This window comes from Salvelinus alpinus, chromosome 6 (genome assembly GCF_045679555.1).
Source record: "Salvelinus alpinus chromosome 6, SLU_Salpinus.1, whole genome shotgun sequence".
NCBI classification, from domain to species: Eukaryota; Metazoa; Chordata; class Actinopteri; order Salmoniformes; family Salmonidae; genus Salvelinus; species Salvelinus alpinus.
In genome coordinates, this window is record NC_092091.1 from 29,650,512 (window position 1) to 29,674,571 (window position 24,060).

General features: G+C 43.6%; 1 protein-coding gene and 1 long non-coding RNA gene across 4 annotated transcripts in view; one reads left to right on the forward strand and one right to left on the reverse strand.

Moving 5' to 3' along the window:
- Nucleotides 1-665: 665 nt before the first annotated feature.
- Nucleotides 666-2,780, reverse strand: LOC139578512 (transcription factor Jun-like). Of its 2 annotated transcripts, none has more exons than XM_071406212.1 (2): nt 2,472-2,780; nt 666-2,343 (listed from the first exon to the last, which is right to left on the reverse strand). In XM_071406212.1, the coding sequence occupies exon 2, from the start codon at nt 2,337-2,339 to the stop codon at nt 1,365-1,367; it is 975 nt and encodes a 324-aa protein (XP_071262313.1). In that variant the 5' UTR covers nt 2,340-2,343; nt 2,472-2,780; the 3' UTR covers nt 666-1,364. The 2 variants fall into 2 exon arrangements, with proteins under 2 accessions (XP_071262313.1, XP_071262314.1); XM_071406213.1 differs by having other exon boundaries at nt 666-2,294; nt 2,402-2,780.
- Nucleotides 2,781-3,026: 246 nt separating this feature from the next.
- Nucleotides 3,027-24,060, forward strand: part of LOC139578513 (uncharacterized) — a 65,059-nt gene continuing 44,025 nt past the window's right edge. The window contains exons 1-3 of one of the 2 annotated variants that reach the window (XR_011675566.1): nt 3,027-3,245; nt 7,099-7,142; nt 12,002-12,076. This is a non-coding gene — a long non-coding RNA (uncharacterized lncRNA). The remainder of the gene's footprint in view (nt 3,246-7,098; nt 7,143-12,001; nt 12,077-24,060) is intronic. The other variant, XR_011675565.1, reaches the window with a different exon arrangement.

Genomic DNA, 24,060 nt, shown 5'->3' on the forward strand with positions numbered 1-24,060 from the left:
CATCTAATGTTGCATTCTATACACTACTGGCCTACATCCCTGCTGTAGAGGTTGACCCTATAACCACAGGTCTAGGTTCAGAATACTCAAGCGCAAAGACTTCCCCTTCAGCAATTTTTTTGTTTTACTGTTGAAAAGCAATATTCCAAGTATACAGTAAAGTACACACACTTAAGAGTAAAAAATATATATGGTTTGAGCAAAATCGTGTTTTTTTTTTAGACAACTGCAAACTTCAAGTTGGGCATTCAATGAGTTGGTCTGATGGGAATCTGTGATGTCATCGGCCTCCCCCCTTGCTTGAGGAATAATAGAGGAGAAACAAAAGAAAGCCCTCCCCCTACTTGTGCAATGTCATGTCTTACCTACTGAGATGTGCCTTTTGTTAAGTATAATTTGGTGTTGAATGAGGTGAAAAGGAGACTGGAGTGCCATTTTAACCATTAGGGGATGACTACACATCTGACCCCGGAACAGCAGTTAGTGCGCTGTATTGAGCTAGAAGGGCCATTGACTCAATCACTAATGAAACTCAATAACATCAGGATCAATAAGGCACTCCCTTCAGGTACAGAGAACTGGCTGCTCTCAAGATGTTGGAACGTGTTTTAGTGCACACACACCCACTCACACATGCACGCACAGAGAACACAAGAGGCATTGTATTCAGTTCAGATGGTTTATTACATTTCTTAAATATCTATTTGTTTCTGAAGTGCTCATAAAATGAACAAACAGATACTGTATTTTTTTATTACAAATAGTAAATGTAAGTACTCCAGGTTGATCTTATATACAGATAATAACAATGAACCCCATTAAAAAACAAGTAACTCTTGAAATGTTTGTTTTAACTCAATATAACTAAGAATAAAAAGTACATTGTAAGTCAGAAGTTGGGCAGCTTTTTGTAATCTGTTTAGAGTACACACCCTCTCCTTTGGCGCCAGGCAGTTTTAAATTCTCTACTGCACTTTGTCTTTCTTCTAATACTGAATTACACCGAAGGGCAATGCGTAAAAGCACAGCTTAGTCAAGGCCAACAAATTTCAAGTCAATTAAAAACACGAACCAAAACATCCATTTGTCCTATTTGCTGCTGTTTCTTTCTCTATAGTGCACCAGCGATTTTTATCGCGCGCTCTGCTCTGTCCCGAGCCCCAACTCCTCCGTGCAACAGTGTCCTGCGAGGCACCTAGTAAGAGGCAACCAGCCCCGGTCCCCTCCCACCAGTCTCGTGCTGTTACTGTCCCGTTCACCCTGTCACAATGCCACGAAGACACAGCCAGACAGTTAATTATAAACGATTTGTCCTTTTCGTTCAAAATCTTTCTCTCTATTCTTCTCCAAGTGTCCTCTCCTCCTCAGAAGGTCTGGAGCTGCTGCGTCAGCATGAGTTGACAGCCGCTGTTGACATGGTTCATCACCTTCTGTTTGAGCTGGGCGACCTGTTCCCTCAGCATGTTTGCTGTGGAAGCCAGGTCGGAGTTCTGAGTCTTCAGATTCTTCACCTTGTCCTCCAGCCGGGAGATGCGCTCCAGTTTCCGTTTCCTGCACTTGGAGGCGGCGACGCGGTTCCTCATGCGCTTCCTCTCGGCTTTGATCCTCTCCTGATTCTCCATATCGATGGGGGAGAGAGGGGGGGTCTCCCCAGGCATCTCAGGCACCGTCTGGGGCTCCTCTTTCAGGGCAGTGAGCCTGGGATGGGGGTGAGACTGCTGCCCATAGACTGGGAGCTGTGGCGGGGCAGAGGGAAAGCTCATAGCTGGGGCTGAGGTGGTGTAACCCAGGGCTGAGTTGGTGGTGATAGCCGGGGTGAACGTGTTCAGGTCTTCGTAGACAGGCGACTCAGAGCGCATGGTCATGTTGTTGTTATAAACACTGCTCCCGGTCAAGGCAGAAACAGGTGGGAGTATTGTCGGGTTGTTGATACTTGTCTGCCCAGCGGATGTGACTGGGACCCCGGGTGCATTGGGCAAGACGTGTTGATGATGGAGCTCCGCCAATGCTCTAACAAATCCCTCGGCAAAGCCCTCCTGCTCATCGGTTACGTTCCTCGGGCAGAGGAACTGAGTCGGGGTAGGTGTGGTGGTGATCAGGCCGTTGCTAGACTGGATGATGAGCCGCTCCAACTCTGGGGAGGCCAGTTTAAGGAGCTGCACGTCAGGGGAGGTGAGGATGTCGCTGGCTTTAGCCCGGAGGTGAGGTTTGAGTGTGCTGGTTGGGTCGGCCAGGTTCAGTGTCATGCTGTGTTTCAGTGCTTTGGGGTTGTATCCGTAGTCCGGTTTCTCATGCTGGGAGAAAGAGTTGAGCGAGTCATCATAGAAGGTAGTTTCCATCTTTCTAGACATAGAAGATAAACCAAAAACTATGTTAGAAAGTTCTCTCGTAGGCTACTCACACTGACAGAGAAGTATGTTTCTGCCCTCTCTCCTTCTTTCAGTTGTACAACTCGGAGAAAAGTTTCTTACTAGGTCGGGAAATCCTTATAACCTCCGAAGCCGAAACATGAGTCTCTGGAATAGAAACGTGCCGCTACACAAATGTAACAACTTGCACTCCTGCTTGTAGCCTACCGCGCAAACAAATACAATATTCAGCTGCAGCGATATTTTCAGAATGATGTATACATTCTTCAAAGTCCTTCTTTCGCTTCTGTTCACCGTTCTCAACGGTCTCAGAATGAGACGCTCTAGGTGCTATAACTTGCTACAGCTCCCCTGTTCACAGTACACCTCCCTGGCTCTCTGTGTGTATACTGACTCTTCCAGCGTGGAGGCAAAGCTTATCTGCAGCCACGGCCTCTAAAAATAGACATGATGTCACCTCTGCACTCTCCCATTGGCTGCTGGCGATTTGCGGGGCGTTCTCTAATGTTTCAGATCAGGCGTGTTGCCTAGACGACCACCCAGAAGATTCTCAGTCTCGCGGTGGCTGATGGGATGAGGTAATAGAGTGAGGAGATGAAGCGCGGTGCATTGTGGGATGACGTATTGTTTTTGAATATCTGGTTACCCGCTTAGCACTCCGCTTCAAGACAGTAGTGGCGGGATAGACGACTGTGTATTCTCAATTCTTAGATGCATGTTATCCAATCGAAATGTATAGGTCTATGCTGCATTATGTAGCATATTATTCCACAGAAAATAAACTGCCCATAGGCTATGTTTTGAATTGAGATTCAAATGAATTTCTGCTAGACAGACTTCCTCTGCCTCCAGAAACTTTGCATGATCAGCCCAGAGGTAATTGGCTACTGTTTTATGATCCATACAAATAATATGTTTGAATAATTGTCTAGATGAATGTCATTGTTTGTTTGATTGAATTAATAGCCCAGGGCCGGCACCAGAACTCATCAGTTGGACGGGCATTCTATAGGCGGGACGTTTTAATTCACGGGACCTCCTGTGTGCAATAATTTTGTTAATGGGTGTTATAATTAAGACCATAGGCAGCTCGTGAATTTCAAGTTTGGGGAAGCTTACAATTTATCCTACCATTTCTACATATCTGCGTGCCGGTTATGATTATTTCTAGATGCGCATTTTCATGGAATAGTTTAATTTCAATAATAAGGCTTTCCTTTCTCAAAAGTATTGTCACGTGCTTAATCATAAAAATCTGAATTGAAATTATACGAATCTTAAAGTTAAAATTCACCTAAAGCAAGAAAGTGCACCAGCCTCAGCCATATGGACACATTGATACACCTTGATCCATTGGTGGCTAAAGAAATATGCGCAATGAACTCAGAGATCGCATATAGGCCAATGCAGCAGTAGGCCTTTAACTTCTAATGTCAACTAAGAAAAATACATAGACCTAAAGCCGGCAAATAAAAATATTATAAAATATCCTGATTTAAAAGGATGGTTGTTTCAATTGCATTAATCTCTACAGCGCCTGTCGGCCTTTTCTATCTGTCTGGACTTGAGCTATCACTGGTGAAGTGCAGTATTGTATCAAGTCAGGCTCACCTGTCCCTCAACAATATCGACAAAACTACTAAATGATGGTTATGAAAAACAATTAAACAATGCATGTGACAGAGTTGGTGGGAGACAGCTGAGCACATTCTGGAGAGCTGAGTGCAAGCATTCTGGAGAGAGACGGCCATATCTTCGCCACACACCCCTCCCCTTCTTGTCTCAACATTAATTATACTCAAGACACATTATTTTCACTCATTTTAGACGCTTTTCACTGACAGCCACATCTCAATAATCAGCTAGGCCTATTGCCACGCGCGCTGCCCAAATACACATAGGCCTATGCACTTGTGATTTGAAACAATCCACAGCGTTTTTTTTTAAATAAGCAAATGACCATCTGTGGCAAAGTCAAGCTCTCTGTTAAAGTATTTTTAATTAAGTTATTTATACAGGAGTAATTATATAATTTTGGCAAAACATACATTTACTTTAGGGGATACTAGCATCCGAGCAGTGCACGGTGCACGCCAACTTTATTTTGTAATTCGCAAGTAGCTGAAACCAGAGATCTCTATATAATGACGAGATGCTCATGTCTCCGCCCTAACAATGTGAGTCATTGTCCTAAAGGCGGGAATGCTGGCGACAAACTTAGGTCTGCATATTATGACCATAGAAACCCAGTGGCCTTATTCAGGACAGATTCTCACAGAGTGAGCCCTCTCGCTTCGCCTCTTCCTCTCTGCTGAAACTTGTGAGTGAAACAGCGCCCCTCTGTCTTGCTAAATGTAGCCCATGTATCTGATTCTGTCTGACCAGAAAAGGTATGACATGCCAAACTCCTTTTGAGACAGGGGCTCTGTTTCGCTCGCTCGGATTCTTTAGCTGAGATTGATGCGTCTTTCTATCGGCGCGCGTCTCGGTCAAATAAATGATCAATATTTCAAGATTACTGTCACAATATTGATACTGTACCCACCTAGATATAGGCATCACAGACATGATGATTAATTTAATATATTCCATTACAATGGGGGGATGATTTCCCTAAACCTAACTATAGCTTTAAATACACATTCCAGCTCAAACTCACCTTAGACTCAACCCTAACCCCTACCTTTACATAAACTGAACCCTTCCTAAACCTGACCTTAACCCTAACTCTCGCTTCATCTCAACATCTTGGTTCAACCCTAACCCTAGCCATTACACTAACCCTAACTTCTTGTCCACATCCTGGCTCAACCGTGTTGTGGACATGAAGCTAGGGTTAAGTTATGACAACAGTTAGGGTTTCAATGAATTTTCTGCCATTGTAATCCTTGGGCGTTTTTTTCAGCCCACCTTAATCTGAACGTGTAAAATAAATAAATAAATATATACAGTACCAGTCAAAAGTTTGGACACACCTACTCATTCAAGGGTTTTTCTTTATTTGTACTATGTTGTACATTGAAGAATAATAGTGAAGACATCAACTATGAAATAACACATGGAATCATGTAGTAACCAAAAAAGTGTTAAACAAATCAAAATATATTTTAGATTTTAGATTCTTCAAAGTAGCCACCCTTTGCCTTGATGACAGCTTTGCACACTCTTGGCATTCTCTCAACCAGCTTAACCTGGAATGCTTTTCCAATAGTCTTGAAGGTGTTCCCACATATGCTGAGCACTTGTTGGCTGCTTTTCCTTCACTCTGCGGTCCAACTCATCCCAAACAATCTCAATTGGGTTGAGGTCGGGTGATTGTGGAGGCCAGGTCATCTGATACAGCACTCCATCACTCATTCTTGGTAAAATATCCCTTACACAGCCTGGAGGTGTGTTGGGTCATTGTCCTGTTGAAAAACAAATGATAGTCCCACTAAGCGCAAACCAGATGGGATGGCGTATCGCTGCAGAATGCTGTGGTAGCCATGCTAGTTAAGTGTGTCTTGAATTCAAAATAAATCACTGGCAGTGTCACCAGCAAGCACCCCCACACCATCACACCTCTTCCATGCTTCATGGTGGGAACCACACTTGCGGAGATCATTGGTTCACCTACTCTGTGTCTCACAAAGACACAGCGGTTGGAACCAAAAATCAAAAATTTGGACTCATCAGACCAAAGGACAGATTTCCACCGGTCTAATGTCCATTGCTCTTGTTTCTTGGCCCAAGCAAGTCTCTTATTATTGGTGTCCTTTAGTAGTGGTTTATTTGCTGCAATTCGACCATGAAGGCCTGATCTTCTGTATACCACCCCTACCTTGTCACAACACAACTGATTGGCTCAAATGCATTAAGAAGGAAAGAAATTCCACAAATTAACTTTTAACAAGGGAAACCTGTTAATTGAAATGCATTCCAGGTGACTACCTCATGAAGCTGGTTGAGAGAATGCCAAGAGTGTGCAAGCTTTTATCAATGAAAAGAGTGGCTACTTTGAAGAATCTCAAATATAAAATGTATTTTGATTTGTTTAACATTTTTTTTGTTACTACATGATTCCATATGTGTTATACAGTATAATAGTTTTGATGTCTTTACTATTATTCTACAATGTCGAAAATAGTAAAAATAAAGAAAACCTCTTGTAGTAAGTAGGTGTGTAGGTGTGTCCAAACTTTTGACTGGTACTGTGTATATATTAAAATACATTTACGGGATGTAAAAATGCTTTCTGTGTAAACTTTAATGACTAAAAACAGATATAAATTATGTAGAAAAGATAATAGACCTATATTTTTTTTATAATCTTTGAGAACTGAAATAAATTAAACCCCCCCACAAAGCTAGACAGTCAGGGAGAATTGAAAATTCCCAAAACAATGAATTTTGCAGTATTGATTTTGTTATAATTTTTGAACGTAAGAACACAGCGTTATCCATGGTAAAATGTATAGAATTGCAGAAAATTTGCTTTAAAACTGCAAACATTGCTCTCAGCTCCATGGAGAAAATGTATCTACACATCTACACAAACATTTATCTACACATCTACATCTTGTTATTCACCACATCACAAATGAGATATTTTATCTGTGTGTGTAGGTGTGTCTGTCCGAGGAGCGTGAGAGGAATAGTGAATTCACTATTGGGTGTTTATGTATTGGCCCAGGGCAGGCCTTTTTTAATCAGGATAGTATACTCAGCAATAATCACCACTCTTTTCCAGAAGTTCTGGGATCCATGAAAAGATGGAAACCTGCAGATGACATGGTATGTACAACAAACATAACATACTGTACAACACAACATACAAAAACACCATATTGCTTTCTATAGGAGAGGCCTGAAGTGGAGATTCAGTTTTTCATTTGTCTTAGGTGTCATAATTCAGTCGAGATACTAAAAATACCCATCAGGTTTGGCAGGATTTGAATGTCAGTTGGCATGCCTCTGTTCCTTCTGATGTACGGTATCATGCCCAGGGCCAAACAGAATCTTCAGTGATAGAATTCCCCTGCAATTAAATGTCATCTACAAAGAGACAACAGAAATACATAGTTTTGTTGATTAATTGTACAGACACTTGGCCAATAAGGAGAATAGAAGCAGGGGAAAGGGAGGACCTCAAGAACTGGCATACAGTTTCACCCCCAATCTGATTCACATGGCGTTTCAGGCTGGTGACCAGACACACACGTGTGTCCATGCACACAGCACACATTCATTCACCTGTGGAAAATCACCTCCCGTTTGAGGTATAACATAAAATAACTTTTAACAAGGACACACTCCTGATCACACACCGGTACACAGTGGGTGGTGTGTGTGCATGGGCGGTGTGTTTGGTTTGTCATGTGGCCTGTTGTAGGGTGCGGTGGTGGCTTCTTGACGGTGGTCCTCTTGGTGGTCCCCATCCCCCACGTTATATGCTGAGATGGTCAAAACAGGATACCTGGGCAGGGTAGTCTACACAAACACAGACATAGACACCTATTTACCTAGACACCCAGTAAAACACTATGATTATATTTGCCTGTGGTTTTCAAACAATTTTAGCTAAACAGTATGGCCCACCTAAAGCTTTAGGAGTTTTCTCGGGACCCACCAAGTGAACAAGACCAGTTTCTTTAGCCAAAATGAAGTAGCCAGCCCAAAGGAGTTAGTCATAGATGACCATGGTAGAACAGCTCTAACACCACACGTGTGGTCTGGGTGGTCTTCTCTTCAGTGGTGCCACATGCAGAGGACAGTATTAAAGACAGTATTAAAGTTACTGTATGTCTGGGGCACTGAGAAATTTGTCTCTGTCTATATTTAGTATGAACTGATAAATTATGAACAACTTTTGATTTCATTTTCCTGAATTGGGTAAATTTTTTCAAATAGATTTTTGTTACCCATTTACAACCAACAGCACCACCCTTTCAGACCAAATGCTTAAAGTGTATTTTATGATAACTGTAACTCATCCTATGAATATAATACACTCAAATATAGCAATAAAACGAGTCTATCCATAATAATGAAATCCTTTAGTAGGCCCAGTGTCAATGCATTAGACGTGATCCAGAATTTCGATCTCATCGCTATAACTCCCCAACGAGCTCAGGATGCGAAGGTCAAGTCATGCGTCCTCCGAAACATGACCCGCCAAACCATGCTTCTTAACACTTGCCCGCTTAATCCGAAAGCCAGCTGCACCACTGTGTCGGAGGAAATGCTGTTCAACTGATGACCGAAGTCAGTCTGAAGGCACCCGGGCCTGCCACAAGGAGTAGCTAGAGCGCGATGAGCCAAGTAAAGCCCCCCCAGCCAATTGTGTGCCGCCCTATTGGACTCCCGATCACAGCCGGTTGTGACACAGCCTGGGATAAAACCTGGGTCTGTAGTGACGCCTCCAGCACTGCGATGCAGTGCCTTCGACCGCTGCGCCACTCGGGAGGCCCAATAATAACTACAGTCGTGGCCAAAAGTTTTGAGAATTACACAAATATTAATTTTCACAAAGTTTGCTGCTTCAGTGTCTTTAGCTATTTTTGTCAGATGTTACTATGGAATACTGAAGTATAATTACAAGCATTTCATAAGTGTCAAAGGCTTTTATTGACAATTACATGAAGTTGATGCAAAGAGTCAATATTTGCAGTGTTGACCTTCTTTTTCAAGACCTCTGCAATCCATCCTGGCATGCTGTCAATTAACTTCTGGGCCACATCCTGACTGATGGCAGCCCATTCTTGCATAATCAATGCTTGGAGTTTGTCAGAATTTGTGGGGTTTTGTTTGTCCACTTGTCTCTTGAGGATTGACCACAAGTTCTCAATGGGATTAAGGTCTGGGGAGTTTCCTGGCCATGGACCCAAAATATCGATGTTGGCCACTCCCTTGGCTGAGAAGCAACCCCACACATGAATGGTCTCAGGTTGCTTTACTGTTGGCATGACACAGGACTGATGGTAGCGCTCACCTTGTCTTCCCCGGACAAGCTTTTTTCCGGATGCCCCAAACAATCAGAAAGGGGATTCATCAGAGAAAATTACTTTACCCCAGTCCTCAGCAGTCCAATCCCTGTACCTTTTGCAGAATATCAGTCTGTACCTGATGTTTTTCCTGGAGAGAAGTGGATTCTTTGCTGCCCTTCTTGACACCAGGCCATCCACCAAAAGTCTTCGCCTCACTGTGCGTGCAGATGCACTCACACCTGCCTGCTGCCATTCCTGAGCAAGCTCTGTAATGGTGGTCCCCCGATCCCGCAGCTGAATCAACTTTAGGAGACGGTCCTGGCACTTGCTGGACTTTCTTGGGCGCCCTGAAGCCTTCTTCACAACAATTGAACCGCTCTCCTTGAAGTTCTTGATGATCCGATAAATGGTTGATTTAGGTGCAATCTTACTGGCAGCAATATACTAGCCTGTGTAGCCCTTTTTGTGCAAAGCAATGATGACGGCACGTGTTTCCTTGCAGGTAACCATGGTTGACAGAGGAAGAACAATGATTCCAAGCACCACCCTCCTTTTGAAGCTTCCAGTCTGTTATTCGAACTCAATCAGCATGGCAGAGTGATCTCCAGCCTTGTCCTCATCAACACTCACACCTGTGTTAACGAGAGAATCACTGACATGATGTCAGCTGGTCCTTTTGTGGCAGGGCTGAAATGCAGTGGAAATGTTTTTGGGGGATTCAGTTCATTTGCAAGGCAAATAGGGACTTTGCAATTAATTGCAATTCATCTGATCACTCTTCATAACATTCTGGAGTATATGCAAATTGCCATCATACAAACTGAGGCAGCAGACTTTGTGAAAATTAATATTTGTGTCATTCTCAAAACTTTTGGCCACGACTCTATATTCTATCCAGTAACGTTACTACTATCTCTCCTAAAGTCCCAGTGTACCATTAGCTCTGTGTCAGTGTGTGTGTAATTAGTGGAGTTTAGTCCATTGTCCCCTAACCTCTGGACAGAAATCACTGCTGCTTTAATGGTGAGGGTCAACCACCTCGCTGACGTGGCTCACACACACACACACACACACCTCTCTCGATGCCTGGGTCACTATCTGCCCCACCATCTTTACAACCTACCGTCTCCAGTCTCCACACCTAAATTAGTTCCCTGGCGCAACATTTAAATCAGTCCCTTAGTGCTAGACCTGGAGAGAATGACCCGGGACGTAAAACACTAACAGACTGACTCTTTACGACTCCTAATGTTGTCTTTATGTACTGAGTGTGTCTGATATACTGTCTGCTTAAATCACATCCCCAGCAGGGATCGATAAAGTATCATCTTATACTGTTTTTGTCTTCCTTTATGGAGAGAAAGAAGAGGAGAGGAGCTATTGTTGATGGAGTTTGTTTGATTCATGTCCCAACACCTTCCTTCGAAGTCATGTGGTACTGGCGAGGGTTAGTGAGATCTCAACTAGTTTAAGGCTCCATAAAAGCTCAGGTGTAGTGATTTGTGTTGTCATCTTATTTCTCTGTGGCATCAGTTGTGGTTGGTTGTGATAATGGTCCGTCTGATCACTGTGATGGAACTGTTTGATGTCAGCAGTAGTTGACTGGAAGTCAGTGCACTGCTTTCACCCGGTCGCAGTGTTTTTGTTGATGACGAGGATGATGATAAACCACGGAGAAAGTCTTTGAGATGCGTGAAAAGTGGGACTGGGCTGGTCTCTCTCTTTCATTTACTCATTCTTTCTCTGTCTCTGTCTTTCTCTCTCATTTATTTCATAACCCTGATCGTTTCATAACCCTTGCTCCAGGGAAAGTCTAGAGACAAACCCAGTGTTGCTTAGATTCTTGTGTTTGAAATGATTCAATGCTTCACTGAAGTTCTCTGAAAAATGTATCTTGTTTCCTTCATTCATCTATTCATGAGTGGTCTTCTTCTGAATTAAAACACATTAATTAATGATAAGGTGGGCTTTAAGGAGGTCCTATTGGCAAAGTACAGACTACCTTCCCATTTTATTTAATGTGTAACAAAACATCCTCATTCATCCATCTGCTGTCTGATGTCCTTAAAACAAATCCATTCCATTCATAGTTGCTCTGCTTGTGAATTAAATTCCATGAAATAATTATAACATTGTCTGATTTGGCACTCTACACATCCTCAGTCATAAATAACAAGGCATTCTCAGTCAGTCCCTCGTCCTCATAACAGAGATTAGGGACAAGGTGAATAACAGAGACTGGGGGACAAAGTGAGTGCACTCTTAGAAAAAAGGGTTCCAAAAAGGTTATTCGGCTGTCCCCATAGGAGAACCCTTTTTATGTTCCAGGTAGAACCCCTTTTGGTTCCAGGTAGAATCCATGTAGAACCCTCTGTGTAAAGGGTTCTACAGTACATGGAACTCAAATGGAATCTAACTGGAACCAACAAGTGTTCTACAAAGGATTCTCCTATGGGGACAGTCGAAGAACCCTTTTAGGTTCTAGATAGCACCTTTACAGTGTGGGATTTATGTAGTTTTACGGACACCCACAGTTGAGCTGGCATTAGCCAAACCCAGCAGAGCACTTCTGGCCCAATTAACTCCCTGGTCACAGACGCAGGGCTTTCATTTTTTTGCCTCAGCATACTACCAGAAGAGCTAAATGCCTTATATGTTCACTTCAAGGCAAGCAACAATGAACCATGAATGAGAGCACCAGCTGTTCCAGATGACTGCGTGATCTCGCTCTCCGTAGCTGATGTAAGTAAGACCTTTAAACAGGATAACATTCACATGGCGCGGGGCCAGACGGTTAACTAGGACGTTGAGTTAAGTTTGAGTTTAGTTTATTTTATTTTTACAGGGACAGTGCACATTAATCAACGTTTCAGTAAAAGTGCCGGTTTTAGTCAGCCGGCTAATTTTCAAACGCAATCCCTGGGCAGGTTACGTGTACTCAGAGCGTGCACTGACCAGCTGGCAAGTGTCTTCACTGACATTTTCAACCTATCCCTGACCCGGTCTGTAATACCAATTTGTTTCAAGCAGACCACCATAGTCCCCATGCCCAAGAACGCCAAGGTAGCCTAAATGACTATCGCTCTGTAGCACTCACATCTATAGCCATGAAATGCTTTGAAAGGCTGATCATGGCTCATATCAACACCATCGTCCCAGACACCCTGGACCCACACTAATTCGTACACCACTCCAAAAGAATCACAGATGACACAACCTCTATTGCACTTTACACTGCCCTCACCGACCAGGAAAAAATAAATACCTATGTAAGAGTAACGGGTGAAACGGTTCACAAAACTCACGGTTCGGTACGATACGGTACAGTGGTGTCACGGTTCTGTACGGTTTCGATACATCAACAAAATAAATGCCTGAAAAATATGTAATTTGTATTTAGATTTTCCATTTATTATCATAGTAAACATGGGTAGCATGAATTCCCAGGAGCACAACAAAGGGGCATCAAAAAACAGCAGTGCCTACCTTATAACATGAAATAAAATAGTCATTTAAACTAAGTCCAGCAGCATATATCACAATTAAGTCACATAGCAGTGCCTTAAACAAAATAGGACCACTTGAGACTGGTTACTCGATTTTTTATAGAATTTTTTACAAATGATCAGTTTTTCAAGTTTTTCTTTAAGAAGATTAGTCTATCCACATTATCTGAAGTGAGCACAGATCTTCTTGCTGTGACAATGTCAGCCGCTGTGGATAAAACCCGCTCGCTAGGGACAGAGGTCCCAGGCACAGCAAGGTAGCGCCTTGCTAACATGGCAACATGAGGGTATATTAACTCTTTGGTCTTCCACCATGTAAGTGGATCAGCATCCAGGGGAATACAGTTCACTTCCCTGTATGAGGTCACCTCCTCCTCTATGACCTTTGACTTGGTTCCCTCCTCCTGGGTCGTGAACAACTCCCCAAAAAGCTCAGCCATGGCAGACTTCTTTTCTGGAGGAGAACCCCTGTCGTCTGCCGTCTCTGGAGAGGGGTTGGCTCCTGTGGTATCTGCGGCTTGACCCTGCAGAATTCAATTAGATGAAAATTACTATCTCTGAAGTGGCTTTAAAAATATGATTTGTTGTTAGAAATTTATATCAAACACTATTATGACAATTACAATTATTACTTTATAATTAATTGTTAAATCACTAATTAATGAAATAATACATGTCACATTAACAAAATAAATACAATACCTGTTGTATATTGGTGACAATCTCTGCTGTGAGTTCATTGTAGACTCTCAGACGAGCAGCAGCATCCAGGTGCAGAACGGACTTGAACCGGGGATCCAAAGCGGTGCTCTAAAACAGTGCTCTCGTGTAAGAAGTATTCATTTTCCCCTACTTTCTCATTATGCAGACATAAGCTCAGTTGACACCATCGAGGTGTGGATGTTTACTTTCTACACAAGTAGTTTTTTCCCAGTTTCATCCAATGAACAGATTGTAGAGGTAAAATAAAAAAGGATACATTTTTAATGCCATTTAGGCTAAATTGATTTCTAAGCATCACTCCAGTCAAAACAGGCTCTGCAAACGTTAGATTCCTTTAATTTGCTATGGGCTCGTGCTAGTGTTCCAGCTTAGACAACGCTCTTTTGCTGTTTTTCAGTCTTGGTTGAATTTTGACTCGTTCTATTGTCCAGCCTAGCTGCATACAGCTACCAGACAAAACAACTAGATTTTTTATTTTGAAATACAACTTTATTACTGTGTGCATATTTTTCCCACGTTAATTTATACGCCATTGGTTTATGCATACCATTTTTTAAATATGATATATATATAGAAGCTCACAGAACAGGACCGCCAAGCGTATCGCGTAAAAATAATCTGTCCTCGGTTGCAACACTCACTACCAAGTTCCAAACTGCCTCTGGAAGTAATGTCAGCACAAGAACTGTTCGTCGGGAGCTTCATGAAATGGGTTTCCATGGCTGAGCTGCTGCACACAAGCCTAAGATCACCATTCACCATGCCAAGCGTCGGCTGCAGTGGTGTAATGCTTGCAGCCATTGGACTCTGGAGCAGTGGAAACCTATTCTCTGGAGTGAGGAATCACGCTTCACCATCTGGCAGTCCGATGGACGAATCTGGGTTTTGCAGATGCCAGGAGAACGCTACCTTCCCCAATGCATAGTGCCAACAGTAAAGTTTGGTGGAAGAGGAATAATGGTCTGGGGCTGTTTTTCATGGTTTGGGCTAATGCTCTTGTGGCTGAATGGAAGCAAGTCCCTGTAGCAATGTTCCATTATTTAGTGGAAAGCCTTCCCAGACGTGTGGAGGCTGGTATAGCAGCAAAGGGGGGACAAACTCCATTTTAATGCCCATGATTTTGGAATGAGATGTTAGATAAGCATGACTTTTAAGCCAGCCTGAATGGGTGGGCCAGTGTTCAATCTGGCAGGGCTTCTGCCCAGCCCTGCTGTGGCTTCACCTCTGATCAGTGCCCCTGTAGGCAGGATTTCCTCTGTGATGGAAAGAGGTCTAGTTTGGTTCAACTCCATTGTGTTGAACTTCAACTCTATTTGGTTCAACTCTATTGTGTTCCCCACACTCACACAAGTGAGTAAAGTTGTTATCTTCCGGTGCTCATTTGCTGTGAGAACACACACGTAATGAGGAACAGAGCGGAATATACAGTGCATTCGGTAAATATTCAGACCCCTTGACTTTTTCCACATTTTGTTACGTTACAGTCTTATTCTAAAATGTATTACCTTTTTATTTTTTTCATCAATCAATTTTTTGGGTGCAAATGTATTAAAAATAAAAACAGAAATACCTTGTTTACATAAGTATTCAGACTCTTTCCTAAGATACTCAAAATTGTTCTCAAGTACATCCTGTTTCCATTGATCATCCTTGAGATGTTTCTATAACTTGATTGGAGTCCACATGTGGTAAATTCAATTGATTGGATATGATTTGTAAAGGCACACACCTGTCTATATAGGGTCCGACAGTTGACAGTGCATGTCAGAGTAATAACCAAGCCATGAGGTTGAAGGAATTGTCCCTTGAGCTCCGAGACAGGATTGTGTCGAGGCACAGACCTGGGGAAGGGTACCAAAACATTTCTGCAGCATTGAAGGTCCCCAAGAACACAGTGGTCTCCATCATTCTTAAATAGAAGAAGCTTGGAACCACCAAGACTCTTCCTAGAGCTGGCAAACTGAGCAATCAGTGGAAAGGGCCTTGGTCAGGGAGATGACCAAGAACCCAATGGTCTCTTTGACAGAGCTCCAGAGTTCCTCTGTGGAGATGGGAGAATCTTCCAGAAGGACAACCATCTCTGCAGTACTCCACAAATCTGGTCTTTATGGTAGAGTGACCAGACGGAAGCCACTCCTCAGTAAAATGCACATTACTGCCCGCTTGGAGTTTTCCAAAAGGCACCTTACGGACCATCAGACCACGAGAAACAAGATTCTCTGGTCTGATGAAACCAAGATTGAACTCTTTGGCCTGAATTCCAAGCATCACGTCTGGAGGAAACCTGACACCATCCCTATGGTGAAGCATGGTGGTTACAGCATCATGCTGTGGGGATGTTCTTCAGTGGCAGAGACTGGAAGACTAGTCAGGATTGAGGGAAACATGAACGGAGGAAAGTACAGAGAGATACTTGATGAACACCTGCACCAGAGCATGCAGGACCTCAGACTTGTGTGAAGGCTAACCTTCCAACAGGACAACTACCCTATGCACACAGCCAAGACAACGCAGGAGGGGCTTCGGGACAAGTCTCTGAATGTCCTTGAGTGGCCCAACCAGAGCCCAGACTTAAACCCGGTCGGACATCTCTGGATAGACCTGAAAATAGCTGTGCAGCAAAGCTCCCCATCCAACCTGATAGAGCTTGAGAGGATCTGCTGAGAAGAATGGGAGACACTCCCCAAATACAGGTGTGTCAAGCGTGTAGCATTATACCCAAGAAGACTCAAGGCTGTAATCGCTGCCAAAGGTGCTTCAACAAAGTTCTGAGTAAAGGGTCTGAATGTAAATGTGATATTTCAGTTTTTATTTTTTAATACATTTGTACAATTTCTAAAAACCTGTTTTTGCTTCGTCATTATGGGGTATTGTGTGTAGATTGATGAGGGAAAACCCCAATTTAATTAATTTTTGAATAAAGCTGTAACGTAAGAAAATGTGAAAAATACTTTCCGAATGGACTGTACATGAACCTCTGACTTATATTCACACACTTTTTCACTCGCACATCATACACACTATAACACATATGGAGAAGGATGTGATTGTGAGATGAATCACCTAAGAACTTTCTTGCTCACATACGGTGTGTGTGAAAGTATTAAAGTAGCTCACGTTTGATCTCTCTGTGTTAGGGGAGCTGCAAACACTTTATATTGGAGTCACTGAGGTTGTTTACCTGAAAACAGAACTACTACTTTTTTATTTAAAAAAAAATGTCACCCCTTTTTCGTTATATCCAATTGGTAGTTACAGTCTTGTCTCATCGCTGCAACTCCCGTATGGACTCGGGAGAGGCGAAGGTCGAGAGCCATGCGTCCTCCGAAACACGAGTCCGACAAGCCGCACTGCTTCTTGACACACTGCTTGCTTAACCCGGAAGCCAGCCACACCAACGTGTCGGAGGAAACACTGTACAGCTGGCAACCGAAGCCAGCGTGCATGCGCCCGGCCACCACAAGGAGTCGCTAGATTGCGATGGGACAAGGACATCCCATCCAGCCAAACCCTCCCCTAACCCGGAACACGTTGGGCCAATTGTGCGCTGCCTCATGGGTCTCCCGGTCGCGGCCGGCTGCAACACAGCCCGGGATCGATCCTGGATCTGTAGTGACGCCTCTAGCACTGCGATGCAGTACCTTACACCGCTGCGCCACTCGGGAGGCCCCAGAACTACTACTTTACCCTCACTTTAATCTCACCTTTGACACCAGCTCTGCTCTTAGTGAGAGAGAGGGAGAGAGATTGTGCCTTTCTGACACACTGAACTATTTTCTTTAGCTTAGTGTCAAAATTATACACACACACACACACAGAGAGTCTTGTACAACTAACCCTGTGGGGACACAAAATTCAGTCCCATTCAAAATCCCATTTTCCCTAAACCTAACCTTAACCCCAAAACCAAATCTTAACCCTGAACCTAACCCTAGCTCCTAACACTAACCCTAGCTCCTATCCCTGTACCTAATTCTAACACTAATTCTAACCTTAACCCTAAATCCCCTGGAAATAGCATTTGACCTTGTGGGTACTAACAAAATGTCCCCTGTTGGTAAAATGTTTGTTTAATTACTATTCTTTTTGGGTCTTCTGCTCCCCACAAATATAGTTAAACACATCCACACACACACAGACTTATCCATTGCAAGGCCAGTCTGACACACAATCTACAGAGGCGCTTTTTACTCTACAACAGCTGAAACAACAACTGCTTCACACAGGGGAAAGCCTTTGTGTGTGTGTGAGTTTGTGTGTGTGTGTGGAAGTGCACATGTGTGGAAGTGCCTGCTGGGCCAACAAGCTCTCACAGTCTCACGTCAGAATTAGAACATCCATGTTTCTCATCAGGTAGCTGATCTGGGGGTAAAAGCTCTTGGCCATGATGCTCCTGTACTGTACATGTCTTGGCGATGGAAGCGGGGAGAACAGGCCATGGCTCGGGTGGCTAGGGTCCTTGATTATCTTCTTGGCTTTCCTGCACACCTCATGTTGTTTGTGTCCTAGAGGGCAGTCAATGTGCACCTAGAGCTGTTACGGTGACCGTATTACCGCCACTCCAGCAGTCACGAGTCATGACCGCAGTCAAATTCAAAGTGACTGTTTAGTCACAGTAACTAGGCTTCTCCAAGCTCTGATGCGACTGATGGTCATTAGTAGCCTACCGAACTTGCTAACTGCCTGGTACTTAGCACTCTATTGTCCCTCTAATCACTCTGACATCAATGCGAATGTAATCGAAAATCTAATCAAACACTTATTGGCTATGCAATTGCGTGAGAGAACAGAGTTTTGATGGCCTCTATTAAAAAGAGGAGGATTCCAACAGCTTTCTATAGGCTAGGCCTACTATATTTATTTATCAACTTTCCTAATATTAAGCACATTGCTTTGCTTTACAACAGGAGTATAGCCTACCTGGCAGGCATGAAAATTAACCAGCTCTCACTCACACATGGGAAAAGCGTCCTCTCTATTCGCTAATTAAGTGCATAGATGACATGTCTTTTTTTCCCTTTCTCTGTTCTGAGACAGGTGCATGATAATTGCCCATTCTAAATCAAAACTAATTTCACACATATATATTATTTAGTATATGTAAAGACTAAATTAAATAAAGAATAGCCTGATAGGCTAATATTATCACCTATCACTTGTGAATTATATATTATCACTTGTGAATGATCCCCAGCTTGTTTGCAGTAAGGCAAGAAACAGCACATGCCTCTTTTTGTGGACTTTTTCAAATCATAGTCCCACACCTCATCACGTGACAGGCATTGGCTAATTAAATGAGATATCTGAGAGAGCCTTGTGAGTGAGATGTGGTTCGGAACACGCAGCCGGGAGAAGGGAATTATAATTATTATATTCAGACCAAGGGCACAACAGCCACTGGCCGCAAAGGGCATGGATTATTTTAGGGGGCATTATGGCCAAGCTAGGGGGATGCCACCGGGAAATTCAAGACATTATCATTATCAAGTGTCAAATTGTGAATGAGAGACTGATGAAGTGTGTGCAGCCTGTGCAAGAATTGTTGCCTTTCATGCAACTTTTTGCCTTTCATGCGTTTCATCATGCAGCCTTACACCATTGCCCAAAACAAACGTGCGCGTGCTCCATCGTACGCAAATTGATTTTGTCCCCCCACACCAAACGCGATCACGACACAAAGGTTGAAATATCAAAACAAACTCTGAACCAATTATATTAATTTGGGGACAGGTCGAAAAGCATTAAAAATGTATGGCAATTTAGCTAGCTAGCTTGCAGTTGCTAGCTAATTTGTCCTATTTAGCTAGCTAGCTTGCTGTTGCTAGCTAATTTGTCCTGGGATATAAACATTGAGTTGTTATTTTACCTGAAATGCACAAGGTCACCTACTCCAACAATTATCCACACATAAAACGGTCAACCAAATATTTTCTAGTCATCTCCTCCTTCTAGGCTTCTTTTTCTTCTTTGGACTTTATATGGTGATTGGCATCTAACTTTCATAATAAGGTGTATTACCACAACCGACCGACCGACCGATCTCAGTTCATCTTTCAATCACCCACGTGGGTATAACCAATGAGGACGTGGGTATATGCTTCTAAAAGCCAATGAGGAGATGGCAGAGGCAGGACTTGCATCACAAATAGAAGCAACTTCTATTTTAGAGCCTGGCAACGCAGACGCTCGTTGGTGCACGCAAGCATTTTATTTTATTTATTTTGTTTATTTTTATTTTGCAATGCTCATGCACGTGACGTGTCCGGTTTGGGTAGCGTGTTAGAATGTATTAAAAATTGAAACATATAGCCCAACGTTTATATCACACCTAAAGTTGCCTTAACTCTAAATTAAGCATATAGGAGGAACCATTTTCTTTGTTAACCACTCAACACAGAATAGCCGCACTCCCTGAGAAATCCTTTGGAGAAAATATCCTTTCTATTTTATTCAGCTATGTTCAATTGTATTCTTCATACTTTAAAGTAATATAAAATAATGCTATGGAATTCTAAGCAAATCTTGTCTGCTAACTGAACTAGTGTAGTCCACAGCCATATGGCATAGCCAGATCAGGGCCTAACAAAAGTACAACTCAGAGTATGCTATTCTGTTCTTCTGAAATGGACTACATTTTCTTCATATCATGTTTCTTTAGACCTGTCTAAAATACATAATGGATTTATTGTGATATTGTAGGCTATATTACATTTATTTATTAGACTTTTTAAAATGTAGATGTTCCTACGGTCTGTGTCAATGGCTTGTGGGCTATGCGTGGAAGCCAGTAGATACTATATGTGTTTTTGTTAAATAACGGCCAATTGGGCCTCCCGGGTGGCGCAGTGGTCCACTCTGGGTTCGCGCCCAGGCTCTGACGCAGCCGGCCGCGACCCCACGGAGGTACGTGGGGCGACGCACAATTGGCCTAGCGTCGTCCTGGTTAGGGAGGGTTTGGCCGGTAGGGATATCCTTGTCTCATCGCGCACTAGCGACTCCTGTGGCGTGCCGGGCGCAGTGCGCGCTAACCAGGTCGCACGGTGTTTCCTCCGACACATTGGTGCGGCTGGCTTCCGGGTTGGATGCACGCTGTGTTAAGAAGCAGTGCGGCTTGGTTGGGTTGTGTTTCGGAGGACGCATGGCTTTCGACCTTCGTCTCTCCCGAGCCCGTACGGGAGCTGTAGCGATGAGACAAGATAGTAACTACTAACAATTGGATACCACGAAATTGGGGAGAAAAGGGGTAAAAAAATAATAATAAATAAATAAATAGAATAACGGCCAATTACCATGAGACCCGCAGTTTTTTGCTTGACAATCACCGGCGGACAAAATTTCACCACAGCCCAATAGTGCGTTCGGCTGAACATACCGTGCATTCAGAAAGTATTAAGACCCCTTGACTTTTTCCACATTTTGTTACGTTACAGCCTTGTTCTAAAATTGATTAAATGTTTTTTCCCCCCTCATCAATCTACACACAATACCCCATAATGACGAAGCTAAAACCGTTTTTTATCAATTTATCAAATTTATAAATGTAAAAAAATGAAATATCACATTTACATAAGCATTCAGACCCTTTACTCAGTACTTTGGCAGCAATTACAGCCTCGAGTCTACTAGGGTATGATGCTACAAGCTTGGCACACCTGTATTTGGGGAGTTTCTCCCATTCTTCTCTGCAGATCCTCTCAAGTTCTGTCAGGTTGGATCGGGAGCTATTTTCAGGTCTCTCCAGAGATGTTCTATCGGGCTCAAGTCCGGGCTCTGGCAAGGACATTCAGAAACTTGTCCCGAAGCCACTTGTGCATTGTCCTGTTGGAAGGTGAACCTTCACCTCAGTCAGAGGTCTCTCTGTACTTTGCTCTGTTCATCTTTTCATCGATCCTGACTAGTCTCCCAGTCCCTGCCGCTGAAAAACATCCACACACCATGATGCTGCCACCACCATGCTTCACTGTAGGGATGGTGCCATGTTACCTCCAGACGTGATGCTTGGCTTTCAGGCCAAAGAGTTCAATCTTGGTTTCATTAGAACAGATAACCTTGTTTCTCATGGTCTGAGAGTCTTTAGGTGCATTTTGGAAAACTCCAAGCGGTCTATCATGTGCCTTTTACTGAGGAGTGGCTTCCGACTGGCCACTCTACCATAAAGGCCTGATTGGTGTAGTGCTGCGGATGGTTGTCCTTCTGGTAGGTTCTCCCATCTCCACAGAGGAACTCTGGAGCTCTGTCAGAGTGACCATCATGTTCTTGGTCACCTCCCTGACCAAGGCCCTTCTCCCCTGATTGCTCAGTTTGGCCTGGCGGCCAGCTCTAGGAAGAGTCTTGGTGGTTCCAAGCTTCTTCTATTTAAGAATGATGGAGACCACTGTGTTCTTGGGGACCTTCAATGCTGCAGAAATGTTTTGGTACCCTTCCCCAGATCTGTGCCTCGACACAATCCTGTCTTGGAGCTCTACGGACAATTCCTTCGACCCCATGGCTTGGTTTTTCCTCTGACATGCACTGTCAATTGTGGGACCTTTATATAGACAGGTGTGTGCCTTTCCAAATCATGTCCAATTAATTTAATTCACCACAGGTGGACTCCAATCAAGTTGTAGAAACATCTCAAGGATGATCAATGGACACAGGATACGACTGAGCACAATTTTGAGTCTCTTAGGAAAGGGTCTGAATACTGTTTCTGTTTATTATTTGTAATACATTTTCAAAACTGTATAAAAACCTGTTTTCAATTTGTCATTATGGGGTATTGTGTGTAGATTGATGAGGGAAACATTTATTTAATCAATTTTAGAATAATGCTGTAACGTAACAAAGTGGAAAAAGCAAAGAGGTCTGAATACTTTCCGAATGCACTGTACCACCCTCTGTAGTGCCTTGTGGTCAGCGGCTGTGGAGTTGCTCTACCAGGCTGTGATGCAGCCCGACAGTATGTTCTTAATGGTGCTCCTGTGGAACACTGCGAGGGCCCTCTGGGACAGGCCGAATTTCATCAGCATCCTGAGGTTGAAGAGTGAATCGCTGTCGTGCCTTATTGACCACGATGTCCGTGTGGTTTGACCATTTCAGCTGCTCAGAGATGTGTACGCCGAGGAACTTGAAGTTTTTGATCGTCTCCACAGCGGCCCTGTTGATGAGGATGGGGACGTGCCCAGCCTGATTTCTCCTGAAGTCCACAGTCAGCTCCTTTGTTTTGCTGAGAGAGAGGTTGTTTACTTGGCACCATGCCATCAGAGTGCCTACCTCGTCCCTGTAGGCTGTCTCGTCGTTGTTGGTAATCAGGCCTACTACTGTCGTTTCATCAGCGAACTTGTTGATGAAGATGGAACTGTGTAAGGCCACGCAGTTGTGGCCTCTCAACTTGTGGGGCCCCGTGTTGAGAATCAGTGAAGGGTTATGGTTTGGGATAGGTATTAAAAGTAATCAAAAATAGCTTTCTATCGCTGGATTCGAACATGCAAGCTTTGGAACCAGAGGCAGATGCTTACCGAAACCTACTTGAAAGTAACAGCACTCACTGTTGCCCCTTGTGGCCCGGTTTCCACATCTCCTGACATCCTCAGACATGGATGGACGTCGAATACTGACTTGGGCAGGCCTAGTCCCAGTAATGTTGATGTAGTTTTGAAGAGGTTTGAACTTCCAACTACGCAGAAAGAGCGCGCGCGAGAGAGAGAAAGGGCTAAGGAGATGTAAGAGGAGGTAAGAGGGGGAAGGAAATATATTTAGCCTGGAGGACTGGAAAGAGGAAAGATGACATGGTGAGTTGTCTTTCTGTCATCAACTATATTTTCTACCTGTCATGGCGGTGGCCTAGTGTTTAGAGCGTCTGGACAATAACATACGTTTTTTGGTTCGAATCCCCGAGCTGGCCAAGTGGAAAAATCTGCTATTCTGCCCTTGAGCAAAGCAGTTAACTCCAACAACAACTGCTTCCTGGGTGCTGATGATGTGGATGTCAATTAAGGCAGCCACCCGCACCTCTCTAAATCAGAGGGTTTGGGTTAAAGGCAGAAGACACCTTTTGGTTGAATGCATGCAGTGTTTCAACTGACTAGGTATCCCCTTTCTCTTTCCTTTCCTAATGACCTCCACACAAGAGTTCCCCACTGTCACACCTGGCTCGTTCTCTAGCTCTTTCTCCTTGTACAGGCCCCAGCCATTGGTGTGTGTACTCGTATGTGTGTGTGTGTGTGTGTGTGTGTGTGTGTGTGTGTGTGTGTGTGTGTGTGTGTGTGTGTGTGTGTGTGTGTGTGTGTGTGTGTGTGTGTGTGTGTGTGTGTGTGTGTGTGTGTGTGTGTGTGTGTGTGTGTGTGTGTGTACTGGGAATGTATGTTCTTAATCAGGTGTGTATGGTGTGGAGACTTTTTGTGGTGGTATATTAAGTGAACGTTAAGGCTGATAATACCTCTACCGTGCTGCTGTTGTAGCTGTGACCGTGTCACTTCAACTTTACTGTGACCTGCCATGACCCGGAACTGATTC

Coding starts and splice junctions, on each gene's coding strand:
- LOC139578512 (XM_071406212.1), bottom strand. CDS start 2,339: ATGGAAACTACCTTCTATGATGACTCGCTCAACTCTTTCTCCCAGCAT.